The 24,507-nt window shown below is 37.0% G+C and overlaps 1 protein-coding gene across 2 annotated transcripts in view; it reads left to right on the forward strand.

Moving 5' to 3' along the window:
• SMYD3 (SET and MYND domain containing 3) overlaps positions 1–24,507 on the forward strand; it is a 402,948-nt gene that overhangs the window by 34,649 nt on the left and 343,792 nt on the right. Inside the window, exons 1-5 of one of the 2 annotated variants that reach the window (XM_027683739.1) lie at positions 1,526–1,560; positions 11,032–11,095; positions 17,393–17,500; positions 18,581–18,638; positions 24,123–24,259. In XM_027683739.1, the coding sequence (XP_027539540.1) occupies positions 1,541–1,560; positions 11,032–11,095; positions 17,393–17,500; positions 18,581–18,638; positions 24,123–24,259 (387 nt within the window). In that variant the 5' untranslated portion in view covers positions 1,526–1,540. Of the gene's footprint in view, positions 1–1,525; positions 1,561–11,031; positions 11,096–17,392; positions 17,501–18,580; positions 18,639–24,122; positions 24,260–24,507 lie in introns of those variants that run through there. The other variant, XM_027683730.1, reaches the window with a different exon arrangement.

Genomic DNA, 24,507 nt, shown 5'->3' on the forward strand with positions numbered 1-24,507 from the left:
CTGATATCTATAAGCCATATCATCACTGACATAGATTAACAAAACTCTAGCACTCTCCCAGCAATTGCCTATCACAATAAACCTTCGCTTTGCTCCTTTGCAAATAAGGAATAACATATTTCTCATTTTCTTGTACTGTGCTCTGCAAAGTCTCAGTCCATGGTTATTCAATTGAAACAAATAATCTGATTTCACTCTTGACCCATTGCTAAAGCTGTGATATGATGATTAAAGGCCCATGTTTCTTGGCCATGGAGAAAACGAGATTTAACTGAAGACTTATAGTGATGTAAAAATAATATTTTCTGGAACATAAAAAACAATTTTAACTAGATAATTGTGCAAAATCCATGACCAATCCATATAAATTTATGATTCTCCTTATTAGTTTAAACCTTCTTGCTGTGTCTATCCCTCTTTGAAGCTTCTTCAATACCAATGGCAATTTCTGAAATGGAAATGCGTGCACTGTTGTATTATGATTGGGACAAATCAGCAGGAAGGTAGATGACAGTCTCTTATCTTATGAAAGATATTATGGCTTGGCAGCTCCTCTTCTTTTAACATTTGCTGTGGAATGTTGTAAGAGAAACATGAGAACCAGTAGCTAAGTGTGGGGAAGCATGTTGTATGTTGAAATTCCCATGACTTAATTAAGAAATCAATTTCTTAATTAAAATATTAGCTTTAGATTTTTAAAGAACACTTGGTTATTACGCATTTTAATGCAACATCATTGTTATATTGCTTGATAAACTGAGCTAGAAATGGAGAAGCTTTCACTTAATACATGGGAATTTTTATTAAAAAATTAAGATCGAACAAAAGTAGTTCAAGTTTTATCTCCATTTTTACAGTTCCACCAGAAGGTATTCAAATTTTTTTTTGCTAGTATTATCTGTGCTTCCTCTCTAAAATAGCGAGTAGTGTCTGGGAGGCATTAAATTATTTGGACACTTCCTTAATTTGAATAAGTATCTTTTATGAAGGTATTGACTATAGTTAGAAATGTAGCAATACTAATAACAGAACCATTTTGTGAGAGAGGGCTGCCATTTACAGGCATGCCTAAGCATGTGCATTTCTTCAGGCATGTCAGTTAGTGCTATGGAAATTTTCAGGATTACTCCTAGGGTTAGATGCCTTCCTGGTCAAAATGTTAATTCTTCAGCAGGAGCGCTTTTTCTGAAGCTAGTGATGACATGGGGTCACAAAATACACTTCTGAATCAGGCCAATTTCTTTAAAAAGACCTTTCTGCTGCAAATGGACAAATTTGAGAACCTTGAAGGGTGTATAGGTTTTGCTTACTTACTAATAGATATATGGAATGGGTGGGAAGTAGTCTGAGGCAAACTAAAACTACTGCTCTCAGCTGTTAAATTATAATTACCTTTTTTCTGAAAATACAGAGCTGTCACTATAACTAAAGAGGCACTTGTGACTTTTTTGCTTCACTACTAAAAAAAAAAAGGAAAAGAGAAACTTGGATAACTGCTCTTTGAAACTGAAGAAACATCTATTATACTTTTAGCCATCAGATGTCACCAGAGTACAGAGAGTAAGTATTAGTGATGTGGAACTGATTTATGACTTCCCTTGGCTGTTTATTTTGGAGTGGGAAGGCTCTGGTCCTGTGGAGGCTTTTTCAGATCAGCAGTCACAGCACCTTGGCTGGCTTCACCATGTCTGTGACTCTCTTAAATTTAGAATATTGAGCAAGAAATGTGTTTGGGACCTTGTCCTGCTTCTGTAGAGGCATTCACACCAGTGAAGCGTGGGAGGAAGCAAGTAAGAGGTGAACAAATATGGCCACACACTTCAGCCTTGGTATTTCCATGCCTGTTCCAGTGGCATACTTGGCAGAGTCCTTGAAAGCAAGTTGTGTCTGCACTGCACACAGAGCAATGAGACTGCTTATTAGCTCACGTACCCTCATTTGCTTTCTGCCTTTTGGGTGGTGCTCTGCCAGAGGTGCAGGGACATGGCACTTTGCTCTTTGAGTTGCTTGGGTGCTTACTGCCTTCTTGGGCAGCACCATGCCCTGCCTGTGCTTTCCTGCAGGCATTCTGCCCTTAGTGCCTGAGCTGAGTTTGGGTGTGTTTGCAGGAATTTCAGTGCAAACCGGTTAATTAAACCTTATAAAGATCTTTGAGAACAAGATGGAGGCTCCAGTGAATCATTAAGGACTTTATGCTTTGAACTGTGAAAAGTTTTGTGACTACATTTTTTAATAGATTTCTTTCAGACAGTCTGGCACTATAGATGGACCTTAGGTCAGTTCTATATATGCTTAGTCCTGCTTGAAGATCTTTCTTTCCATTACTAATGGTTTAAAGCAGCTGTAATGAAAATAACAATTTTGTTTTAATCGCCTTATAGGAGTCAATAATAAATATTATATGTATATGTATATTCTGCATTTTCTGAATAATTTCTATGTAGCGTTGCTATTCCTGTGCTAGTATGAAATACCTTCCCAAGAGGAACAATTACAGCAAAAAACCATCCTGCTCTGGAGGGCTGGATGGAGGCAGGAAGCAGAGTTACTGATGTCAAGAACGTTTTCGCATTCTTCCTATTCAAAAGTCTTCAACGGGATTTTATGAGCATCCAGTTCATGCAAGCTATCCCAAGTGTTCTTGTCAAGACCTCATGATATCAGATTACACCTGAGCTAAGGGGAAATAAGCTGTTTCTCTGAGTTCTGTGCCAGTATATTCATGAATCGGTTTCTCTATGGCCTCAGCCCTTTTTGCTGTTTGATAGAAACACATTTTTCCTGTGTTTTACTCCTGTTTTCTAGTTTTGTAGGTTCTTCATCTTATAAGTAAGCATAACTGACTATTCTGTTCCAGTCACCTGCATTTGAATCTTACCTGGGTGTGATCTGACCATAAGGGCTGAGCAGGTTGAAAATGAGAAGTTCACTTGATGTATATCCTTTCCCAATTCTAAATCTACAGGGCAAAATGTACTGCAATTTATTTTGAGCCCATCTCTATTACTATTCTGTCCAAGTTTGTTGCCTGAAATATTTTATTTTTTGTTCATCACTTTCCAAATGTGTTCCATAGGGAATGAAAGGACTTTTGGGTGCATATGTTCGTATTTGGAAAAAAGAAAAGCAAGTAAATAGGTATTGCAGGACCTCTAAAAAATGTGTATGCTAAAAATATGAATGTGGTAAAAAAGGGAAGGATCTAAGAAAGAAAAAAGCTCATGAAAATATTCTTCTTTGAGAGGGTCAGAGGAGCTTGTATTTCACTGAAAATCATACATCCATTTGATCCAGGGGGTAATACTAGCAGGATGTAAATATTTACATCAGTATGGTATTTTTGAGTAACAGCTTTGTTTTGGTGGAATGTTGACCTATGGGTTGAAGAAAAAGCTACTTGCACATGCAGTAGATTAATGAACAAATTTATCATTTTTATAGGGAAAAGTGAAAGATGGGATGTTTTGTTGTACTTGGCTTTGCTGGATTTTAACCACATGTTCCAGAAATGAGTGTTTAAAAATATTGCCTGTAGCTTTTTTTATTTTTTACAGCTTTCTAAGTTACCTTTTCATATTGTGAAATATAATCTGGTCTTCCTCAGTATTTGGCTTTCTTCTTTGATTAAAATCCCAAGGTGAAATGAATGTACTGTGTGACTGAAAATAATCTGTTTAAGCCTGAAATTGCTGGAGGCATGTTGGCGTGCCCACTGCAGGCAAACAGTGGAGATGGCCTTGATTTGAGGGAAATTGTGTCAAAGTAGCTTTCCAGGGCAAGTAGATGCTGGAGTCAATTTGTAGTAGTTACCTGATGCTCTTGGAGCAAACTTCTGCTGTGTTTCTGCTTCAGTGCTCTCAGTGGGGAACAGCTGTGAGTTTGGTTGGGGGGGATAACTGCAGTATTTTCACATAACCATTCCTTTCAGTTGTGATGGTGTTTGTTCTATTCATCATGCATGTTGATAGTGTCGTGTCTGTGTGTGCCGTGTGGGAACAAATATACACAGATATAAATGAAAAAGGTATTTTATTCCAAAGCTAGTCAGTCTTCTAGAACAAAAAAATCACTGTTTTGGGAGATGCTGAGTGCTTCTTCTGAACAAGTTAAAGAGCCTTGTACTCAGAAATTACTTCTGAGGTAAATTTTCTTTTGGTTTTCAGTAGAGAGATTATCTTGTATTTCCTTGCATAGAATAGGATAAGAAGTAAATGTTGACTGAAGAAGTAGAATTCATAGGTAAGATTAAATTTCATGCCTGTTTGAGGACCATATTTTTAAGTATTTCTTGTAAGTTCCGTAACTAATTTTTTTGGAAAGCACTGCATCTGAAGCTTTTTATTATTTACCAGCTTGTATAATTCTATTATTGGTTGTATCAGAATAAATACTATACTTTTAGTGGCTCTATTTTTGGAAAATCAATGGGGTGGGTTTTTCCCCCCCCCAGTTTAACCATGGGAGCATCATCTCTTTGTGGCTCTAGACAACTTTTCAGTTTCAGCAAGGAATCTTGCACCATTCTGTGAATGTTGGATATTTAAAAAAAATCGATCTTTTTCAAAATAGTGCAAAGAAGTTTTGAAAAAAATATTTTCTCATCAGAATTTAGCAATACTTAAATCACTGAGTGAACACAAAGACCAGATTCTACATAGAAGTAAATGAAAATCTACCCCTTGGATGCCTTTTTGTTGTTTTTTTCCAGCCTTAGCTTTGGCTCCTGCAACCTCCAAAAGAAGAAAAAGCTAAAATTCCAATATAAGTTGTCAGATCATACTGCAATGAGGAAATGACTGTAGACCCTTACAAGTTTTTATTTAGAAAATATTTTTCACAATTCGCAGACCAGATATTTCTCAGAAGAAAAATCAAGACACAAAAACAGAGAAAAATTAAGATCCAGAACCTCATGTCGGCTAAAGTCATATGACTCATACACCCGTTGAGTGTATATTTTAAAACCAAATATTGACAATACATAATGAAGCATGCAAGTGGACAATATGTGAGATTTTTTCATGACTTTTAGGAACATAGAGTTCAAAGGCTTCTTACCTGGCTTGCTCTTATTCGCCCAGATCCAATGTGGGACCTGAGAGCAGCGTACACAATAACCTTAGGGCAGAAAACCCTGTCAGCCTTATTTCAGAGGCTCTGGGCCTTGGGACTTGTGAAAGATGGCTTCTCCTCTGCCAACTCATGTTCAATTGCAGAGCAGGTCGAGGGCCCTGGCAAAGGAGAAAGGGGGAAGCCATGAGCCTGCCAAGCTTCCCCAAGTGGGCACCCAGGGCACCAGAGGGGCTGGGAACCCTGGCTGTGGGCCTGGTTATCTGGCTGCAGAGAGTTGTTGCTTACCAAGGGCTTGGATTTGTGATGTTGCAGAGGCGTGTGCCCTGGGGTTATTGCTGCCTGGCTCTCAGCACTGTTCATCTTGTCCCTGACAGTGCCCGGTGCCCATGTGGGTCAGCTGGGGGGTAACAGCTGGGGGGCAGCTGTGTCGCTGCACCACATTATTTTTCTGCTGGGAGAGAGGTGGGGAAAGAAAGCTGTAATTGCATTTAACATAACCCCTCTGCTCTGAAATCTACCAAATGTAAAATGGCTCTTTGCTATTCACAACTTTATTTTTATTATTAGAAAATAGAAGCATATTAGATAAAATAAGGAATGACTTGTTTGCTTATTATAAGTATTGATTGCTTTCACCTTGTGACAGGTCTCAAATGCACATACTCGAGAAAATCCAGGTAAACTTTATGCCCTTGACAGGTTTGACTGAATTACAAAGGTCTAAGAATTTGTTCAGAAAATTAGTTCACTATGATATGCATCTGAAAGAGCTGTTGTGGTATTTTAAAATATATTAGTCCACTTCCTAGCAAGCAGAAGTATTTTGTGATGTTTTTATAAGGGCTGATATTTTTTAAGTTATGAGAGTGCAGGTGTGGCTCTGATAGGGCCTGATGGTCCAGGCAAACCCTTGTCAACCTCTTCACTCTGTGATTAAGACTTGGCACCTTCTTCTTAAGTTTTTAAATGTGTTAAAAAACAAAAGGTGAAACTATTTTGCTGGGGAGGGTATGCCTACTAGGGCACTTCCAGTTGAGCTGTCTTACTAGTTTTTTTCCTGTCTCAAATTTTCTTTTGTCTCCTCTCCATATCAGTCCCTTGGGAATTCCTCTACCCACCTCTAAATTCATGTTTGGTTTTTGCCTTCTTGGCACACATTGTGAGAGCTAATTCTATGAATGGTGTTTCTAGATAGTAATGATGAAAATATTTAGTAATATCCAAATTCCTGAGGGTAGAGGTTCTCAACCTGACAGTAACGCCACACTAACCTGACTGCTAACACCACACTAGAGGGTAACTGACAACCCCTGCTTACTTTATTCATGTGAGTTTTGATATTTTTTTTGTTTGTGTGGTTTTTTGGTTGTTTTTTTTTTAAAGGACAGGCTAAGATCCTCACTTGTGCTTGTTTCATAAGGGATTGTGGTGATTTGGAAAATCTTGTTTACACAGTATTGGAAAAGTAATAAGTTATTTTCAATTGCTGCATCTTTCTTTCCTTTGATATTGTAGCAGAAACTTTTTCAGAGATTAAAGTATTAGATCAAATTTTGTGAACTTTCTCATCCATGAAATTAGTCACATTAGGTGACATGCAGTAGATAACTTGTGAGGAACCTGATACTATCTTCAGATGAAGTTTACAGGTCATAAGAAATGCTTGGAAGTATTTAACAGTGACTTTAAAGTTCTTTTAATAAAGCCTATGACATCAATAAAATATTGAGAAGGACAGGAATAGACTAGGGATATTGTCTCACTTCTTAAAATGTTCTAAAATACACAAACCCTCTATGTATGAATACATGAATCTAAATATAAAGAATTTAAGAATCAGTGTTTTAGATCATGCTATTTTACATTTAAAACGTCATGTAGCAAGATTCATAGATGTTATAAATCCAAAGGAACTTTTTTAGTCCAGGAGAGGGGAGAAGGATTGGAAGGGAAAGCAATGATTTCATTAGTAGCTTTACTGTTCAGCTCTCTGACAGCAATCTACATCTGCTTGTCTTTCAAAGAAGCCACAAAGATGAATGGATAATTCATTCATTATATGACACCAGGAGGGAGTCAGCTTATTCAGATAATCTGACTGATAGTGTCAGTTTGACAAAAAATTAAATGATGATCCTTAGATTTCTGTGTGTGCATGTGTTTGTTACCGCACCATCATTAACCCTTAGGGACAAAGAACATGAAGGAAATAATTCTGTAAAGTATTGAAAGTTCCGTGGTTGCTGCAGGAGTTTGGTGCTTTGTGGTGACGTCTACTAATTGTTTTACAAAAGCAAGATTGAATATGTGTTGATGACTTAACACTGATGATCCCAGTAAGTCCTGGCATCTCTTGAAAAAATACCATGAGATATATCAAGCAAGGTGTGCTTGCAGTATATTAAGGTTATTAGATCTAGCCTTCTGATGGAAGAATGGGAAAACTGTAGGAGAGACTTCTCTGATAGTTGTGGGCATTCATTCATTTAAATTCAGGCTCCAGAAAGTTATAATTACTCTGCTTTGAAAATCTGTGTTTTAGCCATTGCTGCTGAGACTTTTTGGTACTTTAATGTGTATGGGACTAAAATTGCATATGCTCTGTTACTGAACTCCAAACTCATTACTGTGTTTTGATGAATAGCATTTGGAACAAAAGAAAGGTCTGCCTTCAAAATGGTTTTGCTCAGTCATTCTGCAGTAAGGTGAGAGCTTAGTCATTCAGATGATACTATATAATGATAAAGAGAAGTTTCGTAGGGGCTGCTGGGTGTAGAATATTGAGTACAAAGGAGTTATCTAGAAAGAGAGAGGCCAAAAGCTCCTTTGTGACCTCTCTGGCACTCTGCACAGCCAGGTAAAACGGACTTGTAAAAGGGAACAGGGGCACACTGCAGTGACCATCTTGAGGGCTGCGGCTGTGCATATGGGGAGCTGGCCAGCAAACCACAGTTCTAGCTGGTTGGCTGTCTTTTTCTGTTCTAGGTTGGTAGGCAGATTTTTATTGGTAACGTTGCCTGCAATGTTGTGAATGGTTCACTGGCAGACTCTGAAGGTAAAAAAGCGATAGCTAAACAATTTAAAATTCTTGTAATGTCATCTTTCAGTTTTGAAAGTCAATTTGAAAGGTCTAGGTTCAGAAAAATTTTTATGTATCATGTTAAATGTGAAATATCTAGAAAGAAGATGTGGATTTTTTATAAATGATTCTTTTATGTCCTTGATACGAAGTACTTCTTAGTATTGAAAGATTGAAAGATGTTTTAGAACTTGTCTCAGTGTGAAAGAATTTCTCTGCATAGTTTACAAGCATTTATTCATACCTGAACTGCTTCTGATATCCAAATCAATGAAACAGCATTTCTCTTTGGCTGAATTTCCCCCCTCTTTTTTTTGTTTTGCTTCCTTGTTTGTTTGTTTTGTTTAGTTTGGTTGTTTTTCTTTGTTTACAGTAATTATTTTACTGAAGTGTATTTTTTCCCCAAATTACTCTGATATGAGCTTCTAATCTAAATTGAGAAATATACACTCCTCTGTCATAAGGTAGTTAAAGTTGTGTCATTGCTCAACCTTGAAAATGAAGCAGTTCCCCCCAGCTGACAAAATGAAGATTTCACACTTGTTTCTAACTCTGAGTCATCCTTAGGCATTGCACCTTAAAGTCAAAAACCTATTGAGCATATACAAGATTTTAGATTCTGTTTATGGCAGTTGCTAGTTTTTTCAGTCTCCAGGGCTGGCCTTGCAGATAGGAAGGTAAAGAATGCGGTAGCAAAACGTGTACTTTCATCTGAAATATTTGTAAATTACTGTTCTCCTGGTAGTTAGTATGAATGCCTACAAAACCTTGTGCAACACAATAAGGATTTTTATGCAGTACAAAAGATTGTTGCTTGATTGTAAGGACCTGTTCATAGTGCTATTCTCAATCTTTGACCAATGCAGCTATCTAAACTCCCCAAATGCTTGTAAGAGTTCTAAGATCACGCATAAACTCTTATTTTTAATAATTCAAACGTAGCAAAAATTTGATATATCATTTAAATACCTTTCCCACTTGTGGGACTTAAGGAAAAGGAGAGGTTAGTTTGTGCTAGAGGATGCTCTGTGGTATTTCTGGTGTTCTGCCTCTACTTTTGATAGTTTTGGTGTCGCAGCTGAAGTAAGTGGGCTACATTGTTTGTCCAGAAGTTCTAGACTGAAGTTTGGGCATATTTGGGCATTGTGGGCATATACTGTCTGTTTTGGATGTGGCCTTTGGATAGTGTTATACCTTTTTGATGTCACCCATAAAATTAAAATTTGGGAACAACTGAGCAGTGTAAGTAAAAGAAGAAATAAAGGTCATGTTTTAAAGCAGTTGAGTGGGGAATCTGAGTATATGGTATTCAGCCTCCAAATTGCTGACAACAGCAGTGGAGTTTTCTGTTGATGACAGCAGAGACAGTGAATTACACCTTCTTTTAGTTGCATCACTTGGGAGTGCAAGTGAAAAGAGCACACCTGGTACCGATGTACCAGGGATCTTGCAGAGAAATGTCCTTCATCTGATTGTTTAAACTTGTTCCTTCAGTTTGAAATGGGCTGTGCTAGATACTTAGTTATCTCCTAATTAAATTGGAAAGCTGAATTAATCCATATAGTAAGATTTGAGGCAGCTAAATGTAAAGCACTACAGCAATTAAAAGATTGCATTACTAAAATTGCCTTTAGAGGGGGACAGTGGCATGACTAACACTTCTCTCCTTGCCTTGTAGAATGGAGAAGGAGATATTGAGGAGTAGCTCATGGTGACAGTGTAACTGAGCTGCGTTCAGCCATGTGCTTCTCATAAGATAATAGAGGCACGTAGTGAGATACTGTGCTTCACCAAGGTCGAGGGGTGGCCATGAGGAATTGTGAGGGGAAATAGTAAGGGTTGTGTTGTCTATGAACTCCAGATAGTTGTTGTGTCTATAATGTGAATCTTCTGCCTTCAGTTTTAACAGTGACAAAACCCCATCTACTGTTTTTCCAGCCTAGTGAATGATGATAATGCATGTAAGTAACCTTGCATGTTAAGGTATCAAAGTGAACACTTCACAGTGTTACCAGAATAATGTCTCATGTTCACTATCTTTTACAAGAAAATAAGAGGGGCGAGAAACCCCAAAATCTGTCTCATTTCTATTCATTGGAAGTAAATATCTTTACTTGAACTTGTATTTTTGAGGTGCAAGACTTGCTCTCGATGTGCTTTCAAATTTAATGTTACTTGCTGTCTAAAAATTTGCAGAACTTCAGTGACATTTTCTTAACTCATATAACTGTAAATTAAGACACCATGAGAAAACAGTACTACAGTCAGAAGGTGCTTTTAGCCTTTAAATTGTGATGTACAGGTCTGATAGTTCTCCTTCTGGTTTTCACTGGATTTTTATCCTCCCCCCATGAATTTTTATTTTGTTCTCACTGTCCACTGACCAGCAGTATTTTCTCAGAACAGAAATTTCTGCTGATGTGTCAACTTCAGATTCTGTTATAAAGATAAAATTTGATGTCACTACTGCAGGTTCACAGCAAGGTCTTGTTTAAGACAGATAGTGACATTTGCTTGCTTAAGATAAGACTCAGATAGTAAACAGATTAGCTAACTGTAGTGCACAGCTCTAATTATAATTTTATCTACAAAATCAAACTCCTCAGAGTTATAACTGTATGACAAAAGCACATTTTATAACTTTACTGTTGTTCCAACATGGCCCCAGAGGTGTTGAGTGACGAGTAAAGGATTGTGAATATACCTTTGAACACAATTATACACAATTTCTTCTTGCATAACAGTGCATTTTAGACTATTTTTGTTTTTCATGTATATTTCTTGCATTGGAATATTTGAAAATTGCTAGTTATGTAGGAAGGATAAATACAAAACTCCATTTGTATTTATGACATTTTTTCATTTTTTTTCCTAAACAGGAATGAACATCTGCACAGATGCTCTCAGTGCAAGGTTGCTAAATACTGTGGTAAATCTTGTCAGGTAAGATGAAAAATAACAACTATGTAGGGTTTAAGAAAACAGGCATTTGAACACTTTATTTACAGGGTCTGCATGCGGTTTGCATGTTGTCATACCTCCACACTGCCATTTGTTATTTGTAGTTTTGGACAGGGTGTGTAAACATGCCACCTTGTTTTATTTGAATATTTTTATAGTTACAAATACAAGATTAAAATCAGTGCAATAGACAAAAATTAAGTTGAAATGTATGATGTTTGACCTTCTTATGTTGGGGACCCCAGAGCTGGATGCAGCACTCCAGGTGGGGTCTCACCCTCAGCCTTCTGGTCACACTGCTTTTGATGCAGCCCAGGATACAGTTGGCTTTCTGGGCTGCAATTGCGCATTGCAGGGTCATGTTGAGCGTCTTGTCAACCAACGCCCCCAAGTCTTTCTCCTCAGGGCTGATCTTTTCATGTATCATGTGCTTCTATAAACAGTTCTGCCTTAGTATAATCTGTAGTACTCTCAACATGTCAGAAACCCCTTCTTTTGGGGATTAAAACATATGGAGAGGGAAAGGAGAAAGATATGTCATTTTGATTCATCATACGGCACGTGTGTGCAATGTACATTAGGTGCTTACTGTAGCATCAATAATAATGCCACAGATAGATTTATTATGGGACATCATAAGGAGAACATGACTGTAAAGAATATAAAAGACCAGAGTATTTTCAAGGTATGTTTAAACCAAATATCTTCCAGGAGAGTCATTGGTAAAGCTTCTGTTGGCAGGTCACTAATGTGAAATGAGACTGTGCTGGCACTGACCTGCACAAGCAAATCTGCAAGGTTTAGAGGCAATGAATGTAGGAAATGGGGCTTCCTCCTTGGAGAACACAACTATGTGAATGTGCTTCAAGGATTCATAAGGGACAGCCTGAAGGCATCCTGGATATCTTTGTTTTATACTTCCAGCTCTGGGGTTTGTGAGCTTTAAACCATCCACATCACAAGCCATTCAGTGAGACAGGCTGCTGCTGTTAAAAGTAATCTGCACTTAAAATGCTGTGTATTTTCGATTACATAATGTCTTGAACTGTCAATATAAATAAATATTGAAATAATGTTATATAATATCCTATGATGTTAGGTAGCAATTGAGATAACAGAAAAAAAAGTTATTTTTCAGTCAAAACAGTGAATTTATTGGGATTGATGCCCCAGGATAGATGATCCAGATAAAACTGAGAGCAGCCAGATCTCTTTCTCTTGAGAACTGTCCTCTAATTCCTATTTATTCTGATAAGGTAGCTAAACTATTGTGCAGCTCTGGTTTTATAGCAGGTGTTAGCAAAGCTAAACCAAATGCTTTGTGCCCTGCGTAGCCTCTGTAGCTTTAGTGCAATTCATTAATATGTGCACTTCTAATTGAACTGATTGGTCAACAAATAAACAGCAGGGTATTGAATGAAACTGCAGTTTGCACGTTTAAAAAAGTGAATATTCGCAGAACAGGACTATTTTCATTTTAGAAATACAGATAATTTTGAAATGCAAATTATGCAGTTGGATTTGCAGTTTACACTTAGTTGCAGAATTATTTTTTTTTTTGATGTGTGTTAAATGAATACTGCAAATCAAAACACTTAGGCTTAAAATCTGCTATTTTTTTTTAGTTTTGTGGTTAATACATTAAATGAAATCAGAATCAACGTAAAAATCTTATTTAAAAAAAAAAGGTTAATCTCAGTAGCTGAACTAGGTTTAGGATGAACATAGACTTTGTGAAGGAGACTTGAAAGTAAATGCAACAGGGGATTTCTATGTCAGGATGTACCAAAAAGAGCCATTTTTTTAACCTGCAAATATCTTGTAAGCATCTTCGTTTGTTTTAGAATGTCCTGTGGTACAAAAAACCTTCTTCAGGCTAACCTTAAGGAGAAGAAATAGTTTTGAAATGTTTCTCTTTTTGAGACTTTCTGTGAGAATAATTATCCTTTAAGGGGATATGTATGCAGAGCTAGGAGTACTGGAAAAAAATATAGAAATCAGAATATCCAGTTTTTACAAATCTCCATAATGTCAGTATTGAAAATTACAAGTGAGTTTTTCCGAGTTTCAAACATTACCATTATTTTTTAGGCCAGTTGAAGCAAGCTGATTTCACTTCTACCACTTTAATTAACTTTAAAAAATATTAGAAAGGAGGAACTGTAACTTAACAGAAGAGATCCTTTAGGGTGACCTTTTTCAACTGAATTCTAATTTCAGGATCAAGTATATGTAGACTTTTTGCTTTTAATTTTTTTTTGCAGTCAGACTTCATTGACTTTTGCCTCTATTTGGCATTTCTGTGTTGTAGCCCCTTTCCCACTTGTTGATGCCTAATTTCATGGTGCTGTCTGCCTTCTAGCGGTGTTATGTCGGTTGGGTGTCTCTTCAAATGCAGAGTTACTATGTCTCCTGCTCTTCATAATCCTCATAATGCTGTGATCTCCCTGGGCAATGTTTATTAATATGATGCATCCCTTAGATTGGGGACCAGTGAAATCGATGATAATCCCTGACAAATGGGAGGGTCATTTCAGGCAGAATTCAGAATGTGGTTTCAACAACGTTATCCAACATTGTTGAAATAATGTAATAAAAGTGAAATGTCTCAATAAAAAAAAGACATTCTGTAAAAATATGAACAATCCTTTGTAAATTACAGATCATTTCCTTTTAACAAATCAAAACCTTCCAGTGGAAAAATATTCTCCTTTGATTTTTTCTTAATGAGCTCTTCTTAATTAGCTGCTTTTCATTAGTACATTAATCTACAGGAAGCGGTCAATTTTTTTCATCCTGCATAGAGGACAAGGGAAACCTTTTTTTCATAAACATTAGTTTAGGATCTTTCATAGGCTTAGGCACTGTTGGGAGACTGGGGTAGCATATGGCTGTGAAAGAATGGATGCACGTTGGCAAAATAGCTTAGCTAAAAATATTCAAGACGTTGCAGGCATATGCGAATGGTCTTTTTGCTTGTGCCCTGAGCCAACAGGAGGGGATCCTGTGCCTGAGTTGTCCAGTGAGGCATTAGAGTTTGTGTGATGCTGGTTCAGTGGGCAGTCTCAATCTGCCACCAGTAAACAGCTTGTGCTGCACTATCTCCTAAGCCATGTGGGTGCTGACCCTTTTCACCTGGGTAAAGCCTGAGGATTTGCGCTTGGGATGCATTGAGCTTGAATGAGAGACAATGCTTTGGGAGGAAAAAAAAGGAGGGATATTTTTTCTGAGTTGCTGAGTGTAGTCAAGCCTGGAGGAGGAGGGCTGCGTATTGCCCTGCACTGATCACTTGCCTTTCTTTGCCTTCTTCTGTTGGTGTTCATTTCTAATAGGGCAAAAAAAATCTAATGCAAAATTGGAAGACCTTCCCTGGCACGGAGGAGAAGGGTCATACCAGGCGGCCATACCTCTGCATTACAGTATTTACACTCATGCTGGATCTGGAAAATAAAAACCTTGACTGAAATCCAGAATACGCAGAATTAAGAAAAGCCTCCCACGAAGAACTGTGGGACTAACATAAGCCCATCCAATAAGTACTGTTAGAGACTGACTCTTAAATTAAGTCTCTCCAGGGTCACAAATCTTCATGGTTTCATATTCTGTAATTTGTATCATTGTTGTAGTGGTAGTGAGAAGAAATATTGTTGAATTTCATTATGCTTAATGCATTTGGAGCTTTCCCCCCTCTCCCTGATGGGTTGGGAGGAAGTGAATGGAAGTCCCCATTCCACCTCCTTCTGCAGAGGAGTCACACTAATTCCTTTTTGGCATTGGTTTTGGCCGAAGTGCTGTTTTGTGGAAGGCACATGTTTGAACTGTTCTTATCACATGGGAACGCATCTCAAAGAAACATGGCATATGATGCTATTTGGTGCAGCATATTTCATCTCAGTAGGGCTTTATTGGGTGGGTAAGCTATTAATCATTTTGATGTCACTTCTAGCATGTTTAAAATTCCGTTCGACATTTATGTAGAGGAAAAATTTTGACAGATAAAGGCTTACTCCATAGAATATTTTTAGTTTAAGTGGGATAAAAATGCCAATGTAATTATATTACACAGAATGATGTCTAGACATTTACAAGCATGACCTTGTTTCTTCTAGACAAGGATAATTCTGTTCAGCACTAAATACTTAACTTATATTTGTCAGACAGCATGTGACACTAACTGTATTTGGATTAATGCCTTCTTGGTGTCATTTTTTCCTCTTGTAGAGTTATGGGTAAAGGAAATGAAATCACAAATCTCATATGTATCTGAAAGAAATAAAAAGTCTAATTTATTTATTATGTGTAAGCCACACGGGGAAAAAAAATCTGGAATGAAATGAAATAAATGATACTCATGCTGAAAACTAGTTACCTGAAACAATTCTCCCACTTATATGCAGCTTAAGAAGAAAATTGTGTGATTGCCTATGGAATCTTTATAACTAGGATGTCAGCATCCACAGGTGTGATGTGCCCTTGCACGTCTGCCATTTTCTCTTTTTTTTTTTCTTTTTTTTAATTGCTGAACGTGTAATTTCTTTATATTAGACATTTTATCATTTTCTCCATGGCAGTTACCTAATGAAAGCTGTTTTTCTGAGTTCATTTTTTTTCCCCTTACTGCATATCTGTGAGAAAATGGCACCTTCAGAAGCCCTTGTTTATTCTGAGTTCTTGTCATTGTAGCAAATTTTCGTTGTGCCCCGTTCTTTCAGTTTGCTCTTAAAACTATTTGATGCAGCTGTGTGGCTTCAAACATAAACTGTGAATATGCAAATAAAATGTGTAAATATATAGTATGTTAATGAGATGGAGTTTTTGTAAATTATAAACAGAATTTTCTGCATGTAAAGAGGGAAGGCAAGGAAAAAGGATGATCAGAAATTGTCTCTTCAATGATGTTTCTTTAGCTGATGACTCATTCTTGTTGCTCTTCTACACTGATCTGGAGGAAACAATGAATGAGGGAAAAAAAAGACATATATCAATATATAGCAGCTTTCCTCTATCTTGTCATCCTGTCTCTTCTATGCTATGGAAATGTTAGTCTCTGTGTGCTACCCTAATTAAAGTGTCCCATGAAACAAAAATTGCAGGTTCAGGTAGTATATGCAACTAAAATATTTTTGGTTCCATCTTCTGTTTTGGGTTCAGTGACTACGCCTGGTCTGAACTGTGAAAATATCATCACAAGTCCTTCCAGCCCTGGACATTAATGCCTCATTAGCTCAGGGATCCTTGAGGAAATTTTTTCAGCATTGAAAGTGCGTAAAATTGACCATTGATTTAAAGCAGCTGCATTTAGTGACATGAATATACTCCAAAGGTCTCTGCAGTCTTAGTTGCTGAGGGAACATGTACCTAGAGTGTTGTGTATGTTGGCTAGTATCCTTTCTAGTTCTCTCCCGTCTTGTGAAGTATGCAGCTACATACTGTTACTGCTTCTTGCCACAGTAAAATGAGAGTCAGAGCCCCCTTTTTTTATCTGATAAAAGTTTCAGCTAGCTGGAATCGTGATATCAATGCAAACTAAGCTGATGATGCAATTTATAGCATGGTGCATAAAGGTAAAGAAAATTATTTGTGGTAGCAGGAACATGGGGCTGAAATGGAGGTGTTTCTTCTAGATTTCTGTGCAGTTTTCATTCTATCTTCAGTTGCTTCTTTTGTGTACTAATGGTGTCAGACACAATGTTTGTATATGGTACAATGTTGTCAGATGTCAGTATGAAGCAGACTAAGTAAGGTTTGTATTGGCAAGGAAGTGGCCTAGGAACTTGACTGTGCATTTTTTTGTTTATGTTTTTCTTAGATTTTCTTAAATTCAGAGGTAGCCTAATGGTGATAATGTTGTGTCCTGAACCTGCACTGCTGTAGCTCCAGTGTCCATAGTATCAGTTACATGGTGAATTAGATTTGAGGAGGAGATGGCATGATGGACTTGATTAACCCAGGCTGTTGGTTTCCATGACACTCATGTTTTAGCTGCATTCTTGGACTATGCTACTAAAGCATATGTGCTGCTGTGTCTTCTGCAGTTGGCATCCAAGGTTGCTGTGTTGGAGGCTGCCAGGGTCACTGTACATCAGTACCTGAGGAAGGTTCCCTTCATGGTCCTTTGGAGCTGACTTTCAGCTTTGAACATGTTTGTGTGGATATATAACTGTAAATAACTATATAAATAAAATATATATGTATATATATAAAATAGGATACAATGTTATGTATAATAACATGCACTTTTTTCTTTTTTTTTTTTTCATTTTTAAAAAATCCTAATAGAAAGAAGCTTGGCTGGACCACAAGCAGGAATGCAGATGTCTTAAGAGCATCAAGCCGAATTTTCCTCCAGACTCTGTCAGACTTGCTGGAAGGATTGTTTTTAAATTAGTAAGTGACATTCTTTTAGATCAATTCAGTGCAGCAGATTCAGATAAATAGTTTCTCACTCTGCATTTTTAATGTGATTAAGAACTAGAAGGCTGAAGTGACTGGGACTGCTGAACAAAATTGAACTGCATTGTGCGTTACAAGATTTCTGACTAATTTGCAGAAATGCTGAAAGGATCAAGAGATACCAAAATGGACATAATTAAACTCAAGGGAGCTGTTTATTGACTTTCTTTTCCTATGACTATGTGGTAGCATTTCAAACTTATTTCTACCTGTAAGGAAGGCATAGGGAGACTTTGTTTTTCCTTCAATAGTACTGGAGTTATTGGTGCTTTTCTATTAACTTCGTGGGGAACCTCATTCAGCCTTATTTGAATGAATGGTAAGGACAGAAGCACTGTTAGCCCTTTCTTTAGAGGGCATAAGGCCATGCTTTCCATGTTGGGTTCTCTTAATCTCAATGACTTTTTTTTTTCCTAAAGCCTCTTCGAAGTCCTGGGTGTTTGACATTCCCACAGTTTGATTACTTTATGTGGACTAAATTTTCTGTTAGGTTAAGCAGCTTATGACTGTGTGGGATTGTAAATCAAAAGGGATTTGCTAATTTTTTTGCTAAGCCTTCCATGATGCTCTCTGTCCTGGATAAAAATGTGTGCATTTGTTGTGGTCTGAGGTGATAAAATATGATTTCACATCATACATTGTTGGGAAGAGTTTATGCATGATGGTTTTTAAAGGGCAAATATGTACCTAGTAATACTGTGCATTAATTACAGTCACATGAAATCTGAAACTGTAAACCTCATAAATTGCTTTCAATTATACTGTGAAGGGCCAAAGTAAATTACTAAAGGTCAGCTGTCAAAGTGCTAAAAAAAAAAATAAAATTAGTAGAAGTTATAACAACAAAAAAAATTATTTTTTTAGGATAGTTTATGCAAAGTACTGCATTTATGTTGATGCTGTTAACCTTACCTAATTATCTTATGGGTATATCACAGGGAATAATCAATCTTTTAGAGTGTTTTCAAGATAAAGTATGGTATATAAATGTTAATTATCTGGTTTTCTCTACAGCTCAGACAATCAGTATGCCTTTCTGAAAGACTCTACTCTGTTGCCGATCTTCAGTCAAGTAAGTAATTGCCAGCCATATTCAGGAACTACTTCCAAGGTCTGCTTTACAGAATGGCCATGTGATTTTCTTGCAACTTGCCTTCTGAAGGTTTGCTCTGTAGAATAACAGAATCAAAGACAAAACTTGCTAAAACCTCTGTGGGGAAGAACAGTTTCTTTCTAAGATCAAGGTAAAAACATGTGTACCTTCTTCAAGCAAAACTTCTACCTGATTTTTTGCTTTAATATTTTTTTCTCATTTTACAGTGCACATCTTGCCTGTTCATTTTTAATGTAACTCATGTGTACCTTACTACACACAGTGTCAATATTTTTACATACATATACAAAAATACATATATTTTTACATCGAGCTTTACTTTTTTAATACTTATGTGCTATTGCATAAAGGTTCAAAAGAATTTCCAGAAAAAGGAAAGAAATGTAAAATTTACAAGGGATATGGATATGTCTTTCTTCTATGTGACTTTTCAATGGAGAAAAAAAGATTAAATTTTGCAGGTATTACTTTTGTGGTTTCACAAGTTTCAACTGCTTGGGTAGAAAAGGATGCTCATTACAATCTCTCAGCAGAGCTAAAGTTGATATAGAAAACATTTTTTCCAGATTTTGTGGCATCTTAAAGGTTAAAGACTTAGAAAGGGAGAAATACATCCTTGGTTCATTCTTGCATCTGTTTAGAGGAATTTTCTGTAGAGTAATATGAATATTTTGATTACCTCAATGTGTTTTTAGTATTTTCCAAAGCTTTGGCTATAAACCAGCTTGATCTATTGGTATAGTTAGTTAGAAATAAAACCTACATAAACATAAAAATTGCAATACAGAGTATTACATTTTACTTCGGTACCTCCTGACATTCTGCTGCCTTCTTCCAAACTGCAAGGGTGAAAGAACTTAAGGCAGTGAATTAAAATGGGTTAAATTTCAGTTATTTCAAACATTATGAATTTCTGCAGTGGATATTCTCAAATCACCTAACAAGGGTTTATGGAGAACAAACGCTTCAAATGAAGTTAAAATGATGAAGACTTGTGGACTTTTATGCTTCATGGTACTGCTGGGGTCCAAGGAAAGAGATCTTTACTGTACCAATGTCTGCTTGCAGAGTGGCCCAGGAGGAGCTGGAGGGAAGAGTTTCCCTTTAAAAATTAAATATTGATCACTTGTATAGCAGTTGTCTCTAGTGTAGGCAAAGATTTTTGTGTACCTGATCATTACATACAAACTGAGGTTTCACAGTAGCCTTCAGGAGATGATCTCAGCTTTCCTTGAGTTGACTGGAGACAAGGGGAATAGTGTGATAAGTTGTCTGGAGAGAAATGGTACAAAAATCTGTTGAATGACTAGAATTTCTGCTAAAATTCTCATTCTAAAGGAAATCCTGATATGGCCTGTGATAGGGATGGAGTGATTATCCTCTAACTGATAGAGCAATGACAGGTCCATAGCCAGTTAGTTTAGGAGGAGGCAGATGAGAGTGTTCCATCTGTATTTACTCCAGGAGTTTTAACAACAATTTCTGTGTAATCTACTTAACTCCACAGCACAAAGTGTTCAGGACTCCTAGACATTAACTGAAGTTGATACTTAACAGAATACAGTACAAATGGCCTATGCATAATCTTAGGTAAATATTTTGGCTGATTTTTTACTTTTGTTGTTTTCCTGGATTCCTTTTTAGAGTGAATAGATGGTCTCTATGGTTTTGCAGTTAAAATAGTCCAAAAGTGTTTTGTGTTGCTGTGACAACTTGTAGTAGCTGTGACGCTTTTTGCTGTCTCTATATCCTTGAAAAGCTGCTATTTCATAACACTTTTTCCATTTGCTGTATGATTTGTGGATGGTGTTGATAAAGATTTCCTTTGTTTTCGTATGTGGTAGAATCTGTAGAAAAAAATGCATTTTCATTAAAGGCCTAAGTATATAGGGGAAAAGATTTCTTTGAACGGAATCACATGAACTAAAAATACAGGCTATAATATTCTGAAGCAAAAAAATTCTTAGGAAGAATCTTTGTAATGTAAGATAGTGTTTCAACACTAATCGGAAATATGACAGAATTCTAATTGATACTCCTTTATTTTTCCTTCCCCCCCCCCCCCGGAAGTCTAGAATATTTGCAAATTATTATTGTCACTGTGCTGTCTCAGTCTGCTCTACACTATTACTTTTTAATATTACTTTATACAGGGAGTTGATTTTTAGTGTGTGAGACATATAAACAGAACAGAAGCATATAAAGTCTTATACACTTGTTGAATAATTATCTGATGAAATATGTAATAGATGAAACCCCCACAAATTATATGGAGGCATTAAGCCCTTTATAAAGTTCTGTTCTCATCTCCATAGTTCCTTCAAATTCATTGCGTACCCTGAAACTCAGATTAAGTAGGAGTGGTATCTGTGTGCATTGTTACTTTTGCTAGCTCTTACCTATTTTAAGACGATTCCTTCCTTACCTACAGGCTCCCTATATGTTACAGTAATTCAGAAATTATCTTTGTTTTTACTTACCAAGATTCAGTATGCAGAAAAGAGTTTGTGCGCTGTACTATGGGTAGATATTTTGCTACTTGTATCAGTATCAGAGTTGCATAATTAAATCCCCATGCCTTATTTAGCAAACTTTCCACTGGCCTTTTGTAGCATTTTGTCTCCCACACCAGGGTTCTTAAACAATTAAAAAAAGTTTCTTAAAAAATGAAAAGATTCACAAATTTCATGTCATTTTGCTTTTGGCCTTGTCTTCTTGTGTGCTGTGAAAACTAGGTCTTGATCATTTACCGTTAAGGATACCGTGGGACTTTTTGCTGGATCATTAGCTCTGATGTCCTGGACAGATTCCAATGTGGATAATTGCATTCTGTTCCCATCTCTGTCGGTTCTCCAGAAGTTCCAGTTGTTTTTGGTATTCATGTTCACATCTGTCCTAAGATGCAATGTCCATTTATAACATGCTGCTTATACGATTCCTCTTCTCCATTCTAGAGGTGTTTTATTTGCTAATAGTGAAACAAACTATGACTTCCTCTCTTTGTTATAATATATTTTGCAGTGTATGTCAGATAGTTTAATGTGAATCACATGTCTTGAATAATTACATTTGAAGAAAAAAGCATTTTTGGTTTCAAATGAATATTATATAAGAAATGCAAGTATGTGTTTATGATTTTTCTTTTCCATTTTTTAAACTTGATTTTTAGTCATCTAAAAATTTCCTGCTTTTCTTGAAGACACAGTCCTCATAGATACTATACTTTTCTATACCAGAGATTTTCTGTACATTGTTAAGAATATACATGTCTGGATTTCTAATATTTACATTCATTCATGCTTGCAATGTCCACACTGTTAAGATGCAGATGCGTGTGCTGTGGGCAGCTATGAAAAGGGAGATAATTTGGTTAAATCATTTTTGTGCCAGGTGTGGAAGGGCATATCTCAGCATTCTTAGTACTGACTGGTTTGACCTTTGTAAGGAGTTGAATATGATTGCTCTGGGAGAGCATGTCTCTCCTTCCCTAACCCAGAGACATAATAAATAATAATAATAATGGCCAGTCTTCGCGAACGAAGATCTGGGGAAAGGTCTTTTACCTTTCCAGCCTGCACAATGGATTTTTTAGGTGAGACACAGCCTGCGCTGAACTGAGCCCACCCTTTAATCCTAAGGTTCATCTGCCGGGGCCAAGCAAGCTTGGACAATGGCAGTGAGGTCCTCAGGACGTAGGTTTGTTTAGAGTGACCTTCTCATAGATGGATGGCCTCACAGGGCTAACGGGCCCCATCTGCCCGGGAGACCGAGGAATCGAACCCGGCTCGCAACAGTGAGAGTCCTGCATGCTAACCACTAGGCCACCAGGGGTCTCAACCCAGAGACATAACACCCTTAAGATTTCTCTGTAGTCACTGCTTGTTTAGAGTCATCCCACATATGGCTTATAGGTAACATGTCAGCAGCAGTGACTGATCATTGGAATGGGAGCAGATCTTGGAAAGTGTTACTTTACACTGAAATGAAAACAATATACAGGACATATAGGTGCTTCTCCAATTCAGTGTGTGGCACGAAAAGGGGTATATTTGCCATAACACAGTGTACTGGTAGGATTGCATTGTTCAGCTAAGCAGAGTGACACTCAGTGACTCCTGAGAAAATCTAAACAGAACTGAAGAGTTTGCAAATAAGGATACCCATACCAGACTAGAATGAAATTGTAGCTGGTTCCACTGGAAGACTCCTGGCTGGTAGCTAACCATTGGTACTTACCATTTCAATAAGCCAGCATTTGGTGCTCTGCCAGTAGTAGTTCATAGGAGACTGCTAAAGCAGCTCACTTGTGTGTGAAATGGAAACTCTGATAACCAATCTGCAACTGACAAAACACCTTCAAGCAGAGGGATGGCAGGTGTGATAGACTATGGAAGCCCAAGTATACACACCAGACTCCTGTTGAATAAACCGTGACCTCTACTCTAATTGAATCATCTTTTTAATTAAGTGACTAAGGAGTTAGCTTTAAAGGAGAACACAGATCTTGAATTGTCCTTCCAGGAGACACACAAGTTTGGATCTAAAGTACATGAAAGAACCTTTCTTGGTAAAAGGCTATTTCCATTCTCTTAAGGATACATATTTGTAATAAAATAACAATTCACTATTATACAGAGATAAAATTGATTCATAGTGCATAATAAATCTCTGCCTTTTGTTATAGACTGGTGCTTGAATCTGTTCACGTTCACATTCTCCGTTTAGATCTAATTTATGTTGTACTAACTGGTAGGAGAAAGAAAATGTGAAGCAGGTAATCAGGTGGTGAACTTACTAGGGCAGCAGCAGAGTTTCACTTTCCATGTTATCAGAAGACTGATGCATGCATAATCACTTCAGTAGAAAATAAGGCACTGTGTATCTTTCTGCTTCAGGATTTCTATCTGTAAAACATGAATAGTGGTGCTTTATAATAAAATTATATTTTCTTAATATTCTTCCATATTCATTGTTTACCAGCTGCAGTGTACAAAACTCCTTTTGTCTCTAAAATACTTTTTTGTTTCATCTGCTAGCATGAAGTGTTTCTGACACATCTGTGGAGAATATAGAATAAAATAAGTACTGCTGCATAAAGTTTCAAGCACATTTTTAATGCGGTTAATGTTACAAACCCAGATGCCTGATTTTTTATGTGTCTTACGTCTGCTTACACATCTACTTTATTTATCGGCTTTTGAACTTTAACTTGCCATCATATTCATATGATTTGGCAGTAGCAACGTGATAAACTCGGCTGTGTGTTGATAGGTAACTGTCACAAAAAAAAAGAAATGTCTGTCCTCTGTCAAAATTGCCCTCTGTCAAGATTAATTTTGGGACTGGAAATGTCTAGACTGTATGGCTGCTGTTGGACATTTTCAAAATGTTGGTGAAATGTTCTGTTTATGACATGGTATACTTTTTTCCTTTCTCCTCAAGATGTTGAACGGTTGAGTGAAGAAATGAAAGATGGCCTCAGGCACCTTGCAGAGACGTTGCAACTGTATTTGAAAACTGAGATCCAGGATGAGTCTCAATTGCCACCTGCAATTGACTTTTTTCAGATCTTCACAAAAGTAAGTGTTAAAATCAGGTTGCTTGACAACTCATAAATTATGCTTTCCTTGTGTTCTTGACTTATAATGGAGTGGGAGTTTAGTAGATACATCCACAATGTGATATATGGCAAAGTGAAATGAAACTATTTATTTTTTTATGTAGTTGGTATTTAAGCAAAAGTATAACTTTAAATAATTGTAACACTTCAAAATTAAAGCAATAGCCAGGGGATATTATTTCTTTTCCTTTTTTAAAATTGTCATGT

The sequence above is a fragment of the Neopelma chrysocephalum genome, unplaced genomic scaffold (assembly GCF_003984885.1).
Source record: "Neopelma chrysocephalum unplaced genomic scaffold, ASM398488v2 Primary Assembly neopelma1_23, whole genome shotgun sequence".
Classification (NCBI taxonomy): Eukaryota; Metazoa; Chordata; class Aves; order Passeriformes; family Pipridae; genus Neopelma; species Neopelma chrysocephalum.